At 41.3% G+C, this 13,702-nt stretch overlaps 1 protein-coding gene across 3 annotated transcripts in view; it reads left to right on the top strand.

Annotated features, from left to right (window-relative positions):
- The window catches only part of LOC134357631 (transcription factor TFIIIB component B'' homolog), a 133,094-nt gene that overhangs the window by 34,175 nt on the left and 85,217 nt on the right, over nucleotides 1-13,702 (top strand). For all 3 annotated transcript variants that reach the window (XR_010020682.1, XM_063069258.1, XM_063069257.1), the window contains exons 12-14: nucleotides 5,228-5,411; nucleotides 8,959-9,958; nucleotides 11,850-11,941. Coding sequence is in view for 2 of the 3 variants with exons in the window: in XM_063069258.1 (XP_062925328.1) it covers nucleotides 5,228-5,411; nucleotides 8,959-9,958; nucleotides 11,850-11,941 (1,276 nt within the window). In the remaining variant the exon portion in view is untranslated. The remainder of the gene's footprint in view (nucleotides 1-5,227; nucleotides 5,412-8,958; nucleotides 9,959-11,849; nucleotides 11,942-13,702) is intronic.

The following is a 13,702-nucleotide window of genomic DNA, read 5'->3' as shown; positions in this document are numbered from 1 at the left end:
CACGACTACGCACCGGGGATTCTTGCCAGACGGAAGGAATATACGGAAACACGGAGAGTCCTGAAGGAAAACAACATCAGATTCCAGACCCTGTATCCAGCTCGGTTGAGAGTCTTTTACGACAAAGGGACAAAAACTTACGCTACGGTGGAGGAGGCAACGTCGGACCTGGCGGACCGGGGACTACCTATTAAAGTTATCACCCAACCGGAGTCGCTACTGGAGAGGATTCGGCAGAAGTCGTGGCAGTTAGTGGGGCGAGGACGCTCCACTCAAACCAGAGTATCAAACTACAAGGAAAAGCTGCAAATATTCAGACGCGAATGTACAGAGAATACAGATTAATTAAGAGAAATGACTGAAAAGAGTAAATCGGACTTAAAAGTAAAATGAAAACTGGTAACTGAAAATAAACTAGGCGGAATAACTTGAATGATAGCAATATGGTCGAGACATAAATAGGAGAAAATTCTCTATGATTATTCAAACTGCTGAGGGCCCTCTAACACAGGGTGAAGATAGAGGTTATCCCTCTGAACTGAGGCGGGTTGGTGCTCAGGCCTCACTGTGGGAAGTCGGGAAAAATTTTCAAATGTTATACGTTCAGAAATGTCGAGGGTGTGGTTATATGTCTTGGTTTACTGTTGAGAAGGGATTGCTTACTGTTTGGTTAGAAAAGGAGAGTGCTTTTTTTCTACTAGAGAAAACTGCAAACTGAATTGGTAAAAATAATTTCCTATAATGTTAATGGGGTTTTGAATCCAATTAAAAGAAATAAGATTATGTCTAAATTGAAAAAAGAGAGGGCACAAATAGCTTTCCTCCAGGAAACACATATGCGTCAATCTGAACATGGAAAATTAAAAAGAATGGGCTTTAAGCATGTATTTTATTCATCATATAAATTGAGTCACAAAAGAGGGGTAGCTACTTTAATATCAAGTACTCTTAATTATGAACATATTTCAGAGACTAGAGACAAAGAAGGACGGTTTGTAAAAATCACAGGAAGAATAGAAGGTACAGAAATAACATTGCTGAATGTTTATGCTCCTCCAGGTAGTGAATGGTCATTTTATAGACACATTTTTGACCTAATGGTCAGTTCTCGAGGGGTAGTAATTTGCGGAGGGGATTTTAATATTAGATTAAATCCTATATTAGATTCTTCAAGAATAGTTACTCAGAATAAACCTCTGACTCGGAAAGTGAATTCATTGATGGAGGAGTTGGGAATTATAGATGTCTGGAGGGAATTACACCCTACTAGTAAAGATTATACATATTACTCTTTCCCTCATTCAGCCTATTCAAGGATAGACTATTTCTTTATCTTTAATACAGATAGACTCAGGATAAAAAAACTGTAATATTGCAACAATTGATCTGTTGGATCATAGCCCAGTCTCTATGTCTCTAATCCTGGAAAGGAAAATGAGGAAAACACTATGGAGGCTAAACTCACATATACTCAATAACCCGAAAGTAATGGAGAGATTAAGGGGAGAAATCAAAGAATATCTAGACCTTAATGACACGGGAGAAACATCACCAGTGATTTTATGGGATACATTGAAAGCTGTACTGAGAGGGAAAATTATTTCCATTACTACTCACATGAAAAAAATCAATGCACAAAAATTAGCAGACCTTCAAGGAAAATTAAAACAACTTCAAGTTGTAGATAGCAACAAAAGTAATTCAAATGGAAAACAGGAAATTAGGAAATTGCAAAGTGAAATTGATGATATTTATACGTTGGAAACTCAAAGAAATTTTCTTTACCTGAGACAAAAGAATTATGAAGTAGGAGGTAAATCAGCTGGATTATTAGCATATAAATTACGAAAACAACAAGCAGACAATACAATTCATAAAATAAAGAATCCAAAGACAAAGCTTGTGAAGAGTACAATAGGGAAAATTCAAGAGAGTTTTGAAACATATTATCGAGAGCTGTACTCCCAACCCCGGACCCCCAATGAGCCCTATATAGACAGTGTATTGAATTTTTTAGATCTACCTAAACTTACAGATTTACAAAATGAAAGTTTATTAGAACCAGTAACTGTCAAAGAACTGAACGTGGCCATCTCTAGGTTAAAGGCTGGAAAGTCCCCGGGTTCTGATGGGTTTACCTCAGAGCGGTACGAGTCCCTGAAGACACAGTTAGCCCCATTACTAAACACCTTTAATTGGATCTTGCAGAGGGGAGAAACTCCACCTTCCTGGAGAGAAGCGATTATTTCAGTTATTCCTAAAGAGGGTAAAGATAAACTAGAATGTGGCAATTATCGGCCAATTAGTGTTCTTAATTTAGATTACAAACTATTTACATCTATATTAACGCGCAGATTGGAAAAGCTTTTACCTGGCCTAATCCATTTAGACCAGACTGGATTTATTCAACAAAGACAAACACAGGACAACATAAGGAGAACTCTGCACATATTAGAACAGGTTAATAAGAACGAGACAGAGACAATGGTAGTAGGATTGGACGCTGAGAAAGCTTTTGATTCGGTTAGTTGGGCATTCCTATACACAGTGTTAGGAAGATTCGGCTTTCAAGAAAGGTTTATTAAAGTAATTCAGACTCTATATGACAGCCCTACAGCCCGAATTAAGATAAATGGGGACCTCTCTGACTCCTTCATTTTAGAGAGAGGCACTAGACAGGGATGCCCAATTTCTCCTCTCCTTTTTGCGCTATATATTGAACCACTTGCCCAACTAATAAGACAGAGCGAAATCGTAAAAGGTATCAAGGTGGCAGGGATTGAACAGAAAGTGGCGTTATTCGCAGATGATGTTTTGGTCTATCTGAGTGAACCAGAAAAATCATTTATAGGATTGTTTACACTGTTGGATGACTTTGGGAAAATATCAGGTTATAAAATAAATGTAAAGAAAACGCAGGTTATGTCCCTAAATTATACACCATCCAAAAAAATTGCAGGATGCATACGATCTTAAGTGGGAAGCTAAATCATTAAAATATTTAGGAATAACCCTGCCGAAGGATCTTTCAACACTGTCACAGGTAAATTATGGGCCATTAATCTCAGAGATAAAAGCAGATATGCATAGATGGAATCTTATCCCCTTTTTAAGTTTAAATTCAAGGATAAATACTATAAAAATGAATATTCTTCCTCGGTTATTATATCTTTTCCGTACTTTACCAGTGGAGGTGGATGATAATCAATTCAGGGAATGGGACAAATGGATTTCCTGCTTCATTTGGCAAGGAAAGAAACCTAGAATTCGATATAACACCTTACAGTTAGGGAAGTATGGTTCTTCCTTGCCTGAGAAATTATTTTTATGCCTCACAGATAACCCCTCTGTTATATTGGTGTAATAGGGAATATAAGGCTAGATGGAAGGAAATAGAATTTGGATTAGTTGACAGTTTTCCTCTTCAGGCCTCAATAGCTGACAAAGGATTGATGGCCCAGTTGGAAAAATTTAATAATGCTTGGATAAATCTTACATTAAAAGTATGGCAGAAGGTGGTTAATTCATGTGGAATTAATAACATGTTAAAACTCTTTAGATGGTGTGCATATGATACCGAATTCCTTCCCAACAGAGGAGATAAAAGATTTGAGCTATGGATAAAGAAAGGTCTTACAACCTACCTCTCATTTATAGATAAAAGAGTATTACAAAGTTTCCAAATCCTGCAGGACAAACATGGCCTAGAACATAATGACTTTTTTAGGTACCTTCAAATACGAAACTATGTTAACCAGAGTTGTAGATATACAGACCTATCAACAGTAGAATTAGAATTTTTCAAGATTCTGAATTCGGCTTGCAGTTCAATACCCAGTAAATCAGTTTCTCGCCTATATAATGCACTCTCCCATGCTAAAAATGTAAATACACTGTATATTAAAGAGAAGTGGGAGAAAGAAGCGGGGTTGGTACTTTCAGAGGAGGCTTGGGGGAAAATCTGCAGCTTTCAGTGGTCCTCGACTAATTCTTTGACTTGGAGAGAACATTGTTGGAAAAACATTATAAGATACTTCAAAACCCCATATCAGGAAAAATATAAAGATACAAATGTGATGTGTTGGAGAAGGTGCAGCTCCAAGGAGGCAAATCATTTTCATATTTTCTGGGATTGCCCTAAATTAAGTCTATTTTGGGAAGGTATTCATAGAACATTAGTTAAGGTACTTAGGTCCCAGATACCTCTGAACTTTGAGACGCTCTATTTGGGGCATGTATTGTTCCTTGAACAGAAGGAAGATATAAAGTTGCTGCAGGCCCTCTTAGCGGCAAGTAAGAAATCAATCACTAGAAAATGGCTAAATCCAATACCACCTACATTAGAAGATTGGTACGAAATTATCTTGGAAATATTTAAAATGGAAAAGTTGACTTACTCCCTGAGAACTCAAAAAGAAACATTTTATCAAATCTGGAATAAATGGATTGAATATATAACCCCAATGCGAGCAGACTTTAGATGACTCTCCTAATGATTTATATTGCTCTTCTCATCAACACAGTAATATTGCTAACGTAAGCACCCCAAGTCTAAATGTTTGTTTTTTTTTGGAAAATAGAGAATTAACACAAGTAAAGGGAAAGATTTGGGAAAGGGATAAAAAAAATGAAAAAATTAGGTAAATAAGTACATAGGGATTGGATAATTATGTCTGCGGGCAGGAACAAGCACGAACAAATTGGGATATAAACACCTACAATGGTTGGTATATAGGCTTGTATGCAACATTTTGGACCAGTGGAAATGGTCCAGAAGGGTTGTATGGAAACTATTATTACCATTTTTCTTAACAACTAATTTCATTACTTAGCCTAATAGGTTAGATTTACCACAGTACATAATTATCTATTTAAATGTTTATTTTCCTTTTATATCATCTCAATGTGTACTTAAGAATGTATAAATAATTGTAGTTTTATGCATATAAAAAAATGGAAAAGGTTATATGTGTGAAAAAAGTACATGATAATTGTGAATTCCTTATTCAAATAAAAATAAAATTTAAAAAAAAGAAAACACTTACAGAGAAAGTGAGCAGAAGAGAAACATAAAACTAAGTATCTGTCATTCAGAGAGGAAGTTTGATTGAACTCCTTTGCAGCAGGTGAACGTTACCACACGAACCTAGAGCTGAGTAAACACACCAAATTCTTTGTTTGTGGATGCTTTTATTGTATCACAATGAAAAATATTATGTTTGCGTAGGAGCCCAGAACGATTCAGGTTCTGGTAGAAAAGACGGCGCTCAGAAGCCAGTTGGAGAAGCCGAAGATGAAAGCCATACGGCGGCCAATGTTGAAGCATCACCTGGCCAAGAAGCTTCTAAAAGCAAACAGCCTTCACAAGCCAGGACAAAGGGAAAGCCCAGCGAGGAAGATGAATTGTTAAGGTACAGATGATAAACTTGCATGCATATAGTTCCTTTAAGGCAGCTGTCCCCAACCACCAGACCACAAGGCATGTGCTACCGGGCCGCGAGGAAACGATATGAGCCAGCTGCACCTTTCCTCATTCCCTGTCACACACTGTTGAACTTGAACATAGGGTTGCCAACTGTCCCGTATTTGCCGGGACATCCTGTATATTGGGCTAAATTGGTTTGTTCCATACAGGACTGCCCTTGTCCTGTATTTCCCCCCGCTAAGGTAGAGCGTTCCTATGAAACCTTTTGTGCAGAAATGGCCTGAAGCGAAGAAGCAATTACCATTAATTTATATGGGAAAAATTTTTGAGCGTTCCCAGACCCAAAAAATAACCTAACAAATCATACCAAATAACAGATAAAACGGAAAATAAATAACACTAACATATAGTAAAAGCAAGAATGATATGATAAATACTCAGCCTATATAAAGTGGAAATAATGTATGTACAGTATAGTAGGGAAGATGAAGGCAAAACCGGTTTGTGGGGGGAGGGGAAATCGGCATGTATGCACATGTGCACATCACACATGCGCACACAGGTGCCTGCGCAAGGCTTCATGGTCATGGTAGTCTTTCCTGGGGTAAAGTGTCCCGGGATTTGACTGCTATTGTCCCTTATTTGGGAGTGAGAAAGTTGGCAACCCTAACTGTAAAAGACATGTTGAGGTGAGTTTAATTCTACTTGAACAACCCCCCCACCCCCCGGTCAGCCGGTCCGCAAGGATATTATCAATATTAAATCAGTCCACGGTGCAACAAAGGTTGGGGACCCCTGTTTTAAGGTATTTGAGATAATTGAGACAATGTAAGAAGATTGGAGGGCACAATAGTATTGTTGTTTGCAAAACGCTTTATCTTGCTAGCAATTGGGGTTCAATTCCTGCCGCTGTCTGTAAGGGGCTTGTACATTCTTCCCGTGACCGTGTGCGTTTCCTTTGGGTGGTTCAGTTTCCTCCCACATTCCAAGGTTAGGGTTAGTAAGTTGTGGGCTTCCACCAGCATATCTTTGGACTGTGTTGGTCATTTACACAAACGACACCTTTCATTGTATGTTTCGATGTCAGATAGATATACTTTATTCATCCCGAGGGAAATTGGGTTTTGTTACAGCCGCACCAACCAAGAATAGAGCGTAAATATAGCAATACAAAAACCACAAACAATCAAACAACAAAATGCAAACTATGCCAGATGGAAAATAAGTCCAGGACCACCCTATTGGCTCAGGGTGTCTGACCCTCCATGGGAGTAGCTGCAAGTTCGATGGCCACAGGCAGGAACGACCTCCCGTGCCGCCAAGTGTTGTATCTCGGTGGAATGTGTCCGAAGTCCAACAGTAAAAAGTTCAATATCCGGTCTACAAACACGTTCCTCGATCATAATATGACCCGGATTGCACCATCTGTTGTTAGCCAGAACAGTAAGCACCCAACTCCTTTACGCTTACTGCTCTCAGTGCACTTCCAGTCAGCCGGAATGGTCTGGAAGCCATCCATGGAGGAGTTTTGATTGGATATGTCCTCGTGCAGCCCTGTTCCAGTGAAACACATAACACTGCACTCCCGAAATGTTCTCTGACGCCTGGCTAGTGCTGTGAATTCGTCCATTTTATTACCCACCGAACTCCTCTTCTCCATAAGTCTCTGTTGTCTTGACCTGCTCCTCTTTCCTTGACTTTGTGATCCCCCTCTGCATCCTCTGTGTGTTTTCCTCCAGGTTTCAGCAGGGGTGTCCGCTGCTCTGCTCACTAAACCAGCCGGCATTAGCACAAACAGCTGGTCCCTGGAATACACAATGCGACCATGCTTCTGTCCCGCCTGTCGGGATGTAACTATTTCCAGCGCTAAAAACCCAAATAAAACTCTCTCTACCAACATGTTAGAGAGGGTGCGGCTTCGACGTGTTACTGTGGAAAAAAAAATACAAAAAGTCACGTAAGTTAAAAAGTGAGAAGAAGAAAGTAAGGATACTGATTGGAACGGCTGTACCAGGCTGCATGCACGCCCGGCGCATGCACACTAAGTCATTGTGAGAAATAATCACATATCTGGCTGGTGTCTCAGTTTCAAAATAAAGCTAATTTTGCATGATTTCTTCATGTCCTTTATCTGTGAGTTGAAGCAGGCACTGCAGCTCCTTTCCTCGTGGAATGGCTGTTTCTCAAATCTGACCATGTTACAGAGTGGATAAAGCTGAACTAGGAAGTACGGTGATGTCGTGAAACTTTCAGAGAGATGCACAGCAGGTTTCCAAGCTCTGATTTGAAAATAAACAGAGCAGTAAATTATGTTGCTGAATCACTTACTTGCCAATCTCTGGACATTATTCAGTCCTTGTCGGCTGCATGTGGGATTTTGTAGTTGGTGTCTTTGATGCTACTTGAAGAACATTTTGTTATGCTAACAATTTTAAGCATGATGAATAATGTGAATAAAAGGTCAGAAATTTAATGAAATAAAAAAGACTGAGAAAATATTCTAAGTAATAGAGATTATTAGAGCTTAGCTTTATTTTTCATCTGTACGGTTTGCGTCAACAATCAACACAGTCCGGGGATGTGCTGGGGGCAGCCTGCTAGTGTTGTAATGCTTCCAGTGCCATCATAGCAATTTACTATCCGTAACCCGTATGTCTTTGGAATGTGGGAGGAAGCCAGAGCTTCTGGAGGAAACCTACCCAGTCACAGGGAGAACATACAGGCAGTGGTGGGAATTGAACCCTGATTGCTGGCATCATGTTAACCACTACACTACCAAGGTTAAAGTAGAATTAGAGACAAATCTTTTTTCCAAATTATTGTTCTTGTAAGAATTGCATTCAAGTTGCTTGGAGTTAATTGCTCAAAACTGTCTGCACTTTAACAGATGGACAGTGTCATTCGTAAAGTTTGGTTTCTGTGGAAAATTGGGAGGGAAGAAAGTGATGCAAAGCTAGCTTCTACTATTGGGATTTACTGGCTTTGATGAGTGAGTTGATGGAGGGATATAGATAGGGTAAAAGCAAGTTGGCTTTTTCCACTGGGGTTGGGGGAGACTAGAACTACAGGTCATGGGTTAAGGTTGAAAGGTGAAATATTTAAGAGCAACATGAGGGCTGTCTTCTTCACTCAAAGGATGGTAAGAGTGTGGAATGAGCTTCCAGTGCAAATGGTGCATGCAAGTTCAATTTCAGTACTGAAGAGAAGTTTGGATAGGTACATGGATGGGATGGGAGGGGAGGGAAGGGGTATGGAAGGCTGCTGTCCCAGTGCAGGTCGATGGGACTCGGCGGATTAAATGTTCAGAACGGACTAGATGGGCCGAAGGCTCTTGTGTTCTATGACTCTGACAGAGACTTGTATCAGGACTTTTGACATTGGTATTATTTCATAAAATGTCTCTGTTTTTGCCATTTATTCATCTACTGCTGATGATGCTGTGCTATGGATCTTGAAACTTGAGTTATTTCCCTTTTCTAAATATTTGAACATCTTTCTGCTTAGTAATTATTTTGCCGAAATGTTTGTTGCAGTGACTGTGAGAGTGACACAGCATCAGCAACAACCCCCCCAGACCCAAGAGGAGATTCTAACCAACGTCAGCTCGCTCAGCCTCAGAAATCTAAACCCAACTTAAAACTGGTTGGAAGGAACAAAGCGGGTAGAAAAACCACTCCCAAGCCCAGGACATCTTGTGACAGCACGGTTGAATCCCGGGCCAATGCTGCTCAGTCAAGCCCTGACTCTGCCCAAATTGGGGCTGATACGATGGAACCCAGGGCTGACGCCACCCAATCTAGTGCCGATGCAATGGAATCTGGGGTTGATGCTGCCCAGTCTGGATTTGACGCCACCCAATCTAGTGCCGATGCAATGGAATCTGGGGTTGATGCTGCCCAGTCGGAACTTGACTCTGCCCAGTCTGGATCTGACGCCACCCAATCTAGTGCTGACACGATGGAATCTGGCATTGATGCTGCCCAGTCAGAACTTGACTCTGCCCAATTCACAGCCGAACTCACCCAATCTAGTGCTGACACAATGGAATCTGGGGTTGATGCTGCCCAGTCGGAGCCTGACTCTGCCCAAACTGGGGCCAACATGATGAAATCCAGGGCTGACGCCACCCAATCTAGTGCTAATGTGACGGAATCTGAAATTGATGATGTTCTGTCCAGGGCGTATGATACCCAGTCAGAGGCTGATGATATCCACTCCAGGGCTGCTATGATGGAATCCACCAATGTGATGGAACCTGGGGCCATTGCCATCCAATCTTGCACTGATGTAATGAAATCTGGGGTGATTACCACCCAATCCGGGGCCGACGTGATGGAATCTGGGATCATTGTTGCCCAATCCGCCAACATGGTGGAGTCCAGGGGCATTGCCACCCAATCTAGTGCCAACGTGATGGAGTCTGGGGCTGTCACCAACCAGTCCGAGGCTGACATAGTGGAAGAGTCACTTTTACCGGATCATGATGCTTACCCTGGAGGACGTTCTGAGATCACAGATGAACAGTCAGAAAAGGTATAAACATGCTCTCCTGTAAGTAGACTGTTAAAACTATGTTAGGGACTAACATCTGCAGAGTTTCTTTAGCAGCTGTCCGTATTTGAAATTGATTTTTACACATTTGAAAGTTTTTGCAGCAATGTTGTGAAAAGAGCTGAAATTAGCAACATCTGAACTGCTTCATCAATGTGCAGTCCCCTTCCCATGTGTTTTAGGAACAGCAGCTTCCCCTCCACCATCAGATTTCTGAACCGTCCATAAACAGCACCTCATTTGTGCTATTTATTTACATTTGATAAAATAATACACAATAATACATTTGAATTTATAGTAATGTTATGCCTTTGCACTGTACTGCTGCCGCAAAACAGCAAATTTCCTGATATATGCCAGTGAAGGAGAGAAGGTGTTGATGGCAGGTTCAGAGCTGTAAAGTTGCCCGCTACTGAAAGTGGATGGGTGTGGCTGGGATGTAGGAGAGAATAGCACCTCTGTGTTTGCATGCAGTAGAAATATTGGATCTCTTTGAAATGAATACTGTGTGTGTAATGGGCCATTCTTCAGCCGAGGTGTGCGGCAGTGTAGCATACACAGCACATATCCTGGAATAGAGCCACAACTACATCATTTCCACCCAGGAAAAAGGACTCTGGCTGTCCACTTGATCTGTGCCTTTTGTGAGTATTACACACTCTGAGATAGGGCTGTTTGTTTGCTGCTTTGCTGCTCAAAAGGAATTGGCTTCACTAGACGGTTTATGCCTTGCACTGACATTTACACTGTCACTTTTGAGAGTGAGTCTGAAAGAATCAGACACCAGAAAGGTTGGGCACTACTCGTAATGAAACTGTGTCACAGGCTGTCTTGTGTTTTAAGCTATCAGGGAGATTGACGTTATTTGTACTTTGTGAATTGTGCTTTCATCCACGTTGTATGTGTCTGTCAGTAAGTCTTTGTTTCAAAAGACAGTCTGATTTACAAGTGTTCTTTTTCACAAATTTCTATATAATTTTGTGCATTAGTAACAAGCAGCCAACATTGGGGAAAAATTCTTATGTCACTAAACTTGTACCATTGAGGCAGTAATCCTACCTTTTGAATTGAAGGCCGTCAACACCAGGAGCTGGGAGAAGTAACTTTTCAACAATCATAAAAGCTAAATATGTGTTCCATATTTACACAGCAGATTAAAGAACAGGGTTAAATGCACTCAGTTGTTTGTACGTAGAGCACAGTACAGGCCCTTTCTCCTTTTGGTCGGTCCCTTTAACCTACTCTAAGATCAATCTAACCTTTCTCTCCTGCATAGCCCTCCATTTTTCTATCATCCATGTGCCTGTCTAAGAGTCTCTTAAATGTCCCTAATGTATCTGCCGCTACCGCTACCCCTGGCAGGGTGTTCCATGCACCCATCACTTTCTGTATAAAATACTTATCTGTGCCCTTCGATGCACAATGTTGGGCTGTCCTCTGACATCGGCCCATACTTTCCTCCAAACATATTAATATTATGCCACCTTGTATTAGCTAATTCTGCCCTGGGGAACAGTCTCCGGCTCTCCTCTTGATCTGATCTATGCCTCCTTTCACCTTGTATGCCTCTGTTTGTGTTTGTTCATTATTTAAAGCTTTTGTTTATATAGCAGTTCTGAGGATTTCTCCCTGATCAATTTTGATCTTCCCTTTCATGATGAGATTAATTTTGCGTGTCATCTTTGGGGAGAAAGACTGTACCTCATAGCATTTGTGACATGTACAGATTTGGACAAATGTAACTGATTATTTTGACAAACAGGAAGTGTTTTGCGAATGTTCGTACTCTCTTTTTGCTGGTAGTGAAATTGTCTTTCGGTGACTTTGTTCAGAAGCTAAAGTGAATGTAAATGAGCTGTGTATTTTCCTGTAGGATGTCAGTGGTATATTGAAGTCTGAAAAAGGAGCTGATAAAGCTGAAGAGGTGTCGCCATGTGAAGTTCAGGATTCTGTCACTGCTCCACGGTAATATATCGCATTTCCTGTGTTTCCCTGTTCACCTCAGTAGAGTGCACCATTGTCAAAGCAGATTCACGACCTACTCCCAGGTTGTTTTCAGTGAAGCTGTACAACAGCTGTTCAAGTATTTACAAGAATGGTTTGCCACTTCTTTTAAACTTTGTCACCATTAGGGTTAAGGCTAACCCTACTGTATTTATAAATGTGCTATATGCTTATTATTGTCCAGTGTACCAAGAACAGTGAAAAGCTCGTCTTGCATTTTGTTCATACTGAGCAATTCATTACCAGTGCATTGAGAAAGTAGCCATAGAGCACTGCAGGTCAGAAACGGGCTCTTCTATCCATCTGGTACATGCCGACTTGATATTCTGCCTAGTTCCATCTACCTGCACCTGGACCAACCACTCTCAGCCATGCACCTATCCAAAATGACAATCGAACCCACAACTACCCCTTCTGCTGCAGTTTGTTCTATAGTATTACCACCCTCTGAGCTAAAAAGCTACCCCTCAGATTCCCCTTGAATATTTCATCTTTTGCTTTCTACCCATGACCTCTAGTTCTAGTTTCACTTCTCAGTGGAAAAACCCAGCTTACTTTTACCCTATCTATACTCCTCATCATTTAGTATACATCTATCAAATCTCCCCCATTCTCCTGCACTCCATTGAATAAAGTCCAAACCTAATCTATATCTTTCCTGTTGGTAGGTGTTCAGAAGAGCACACAATACTCTAAATTTGGCCTCGCCAACATCTTATACAACTTCAGCATAACATCCCAAGTCCTCTACTCCTTTTTCCCAGCTGGTCTAGATTATTTTGCAAGCTTTGACAGCCTTCCTTATGTCCACTATGCCCGCTACTGCAGCATAAAAGCCAGGACCAACAGGCTCTGGGACAGATCTTTCACCAGGCCATCAGACTGATTAAAACGCTGATTTGAGTGTATTTCTATGTTACATTGGCTGTTCTATTTATTATAAATTATTATGATTGCACATTACATATTTAGATGGAGACATAATGTAAAGATTTTTACTCCTCATGTATGTGAACGATGAATGACTCACTAGTGTTGTCCGAAGGAAAGCTTAGGAAGCAATACGTTTGACTGTACCTCTTCCTAGAGATGCTGCCTGGCCTGCTGCGTTCACCAGCAACTTTGATGTGTGTTGCTTGAATTTCCAGCATCTGCAGATTTCCCGATGTTTACGTTTGGCATCAGCTTGGCTGCAAGAGCTGCCAGGAGGATGTTCAGTGATGTCCAGCTGTCCATGGCTCCACTCCGGATCTCCTGTCTGGGTTTACTCCTCTAGCCTTCGTCTCTCCTGAGATTGCCTACAAGGCAGTGGGGCTATTTACCTGTAGCTGAGGGTCTGCTCACGAGCCCCAGGTGGTGTCCACATGCCAGTGGACCTGTGTACTACGTGCGGAGGGGCCAGACTTCCTCTCCTCCTCTGTGGTTTAGCCTGAATTGGAAAGGAGTTCAGTTTCCGTGTGTGGCCAGCGAGGAAGCACGACTTGAGGCTTGCTGTTGCAGAAGCTATGTAGCGGCAGGGAGAAACTTGGACATTCACCTCTCCTTTTCACAAGACTGCTCGCCAGTGGTGGAAGCTGAAAGTGAGGCCACACTGCACATCACAACAGCCATTGTGCCACTCGTTAATATAGATGATAAACAGCAATGGACACAGCACCAAAACGTTCGGTACACCACTAATCACAGGCCTCCAGTCAGAGAGACACTGCTCCACTACCACTC

Source organism: Mobula hypostoma, chromosome 16, assembly GCF_963921235.1.
Source record: "Mobula hypostoma chromosome 16, sMobHyp1.1, whole genome shotgun sequence".
In the NCBI taxonomy this organism is placed as follows: Eukaryota; Metazoa; Chordata; class Chondrichthyes; order Myliobatiformes; family Myliobatidae; genus Mobula; species Mobula hypostoma.
Note: the sequence above shows the minus strand (reverse complement) of the source record. Positions and strands in the feature narration are given on the sequence as shown.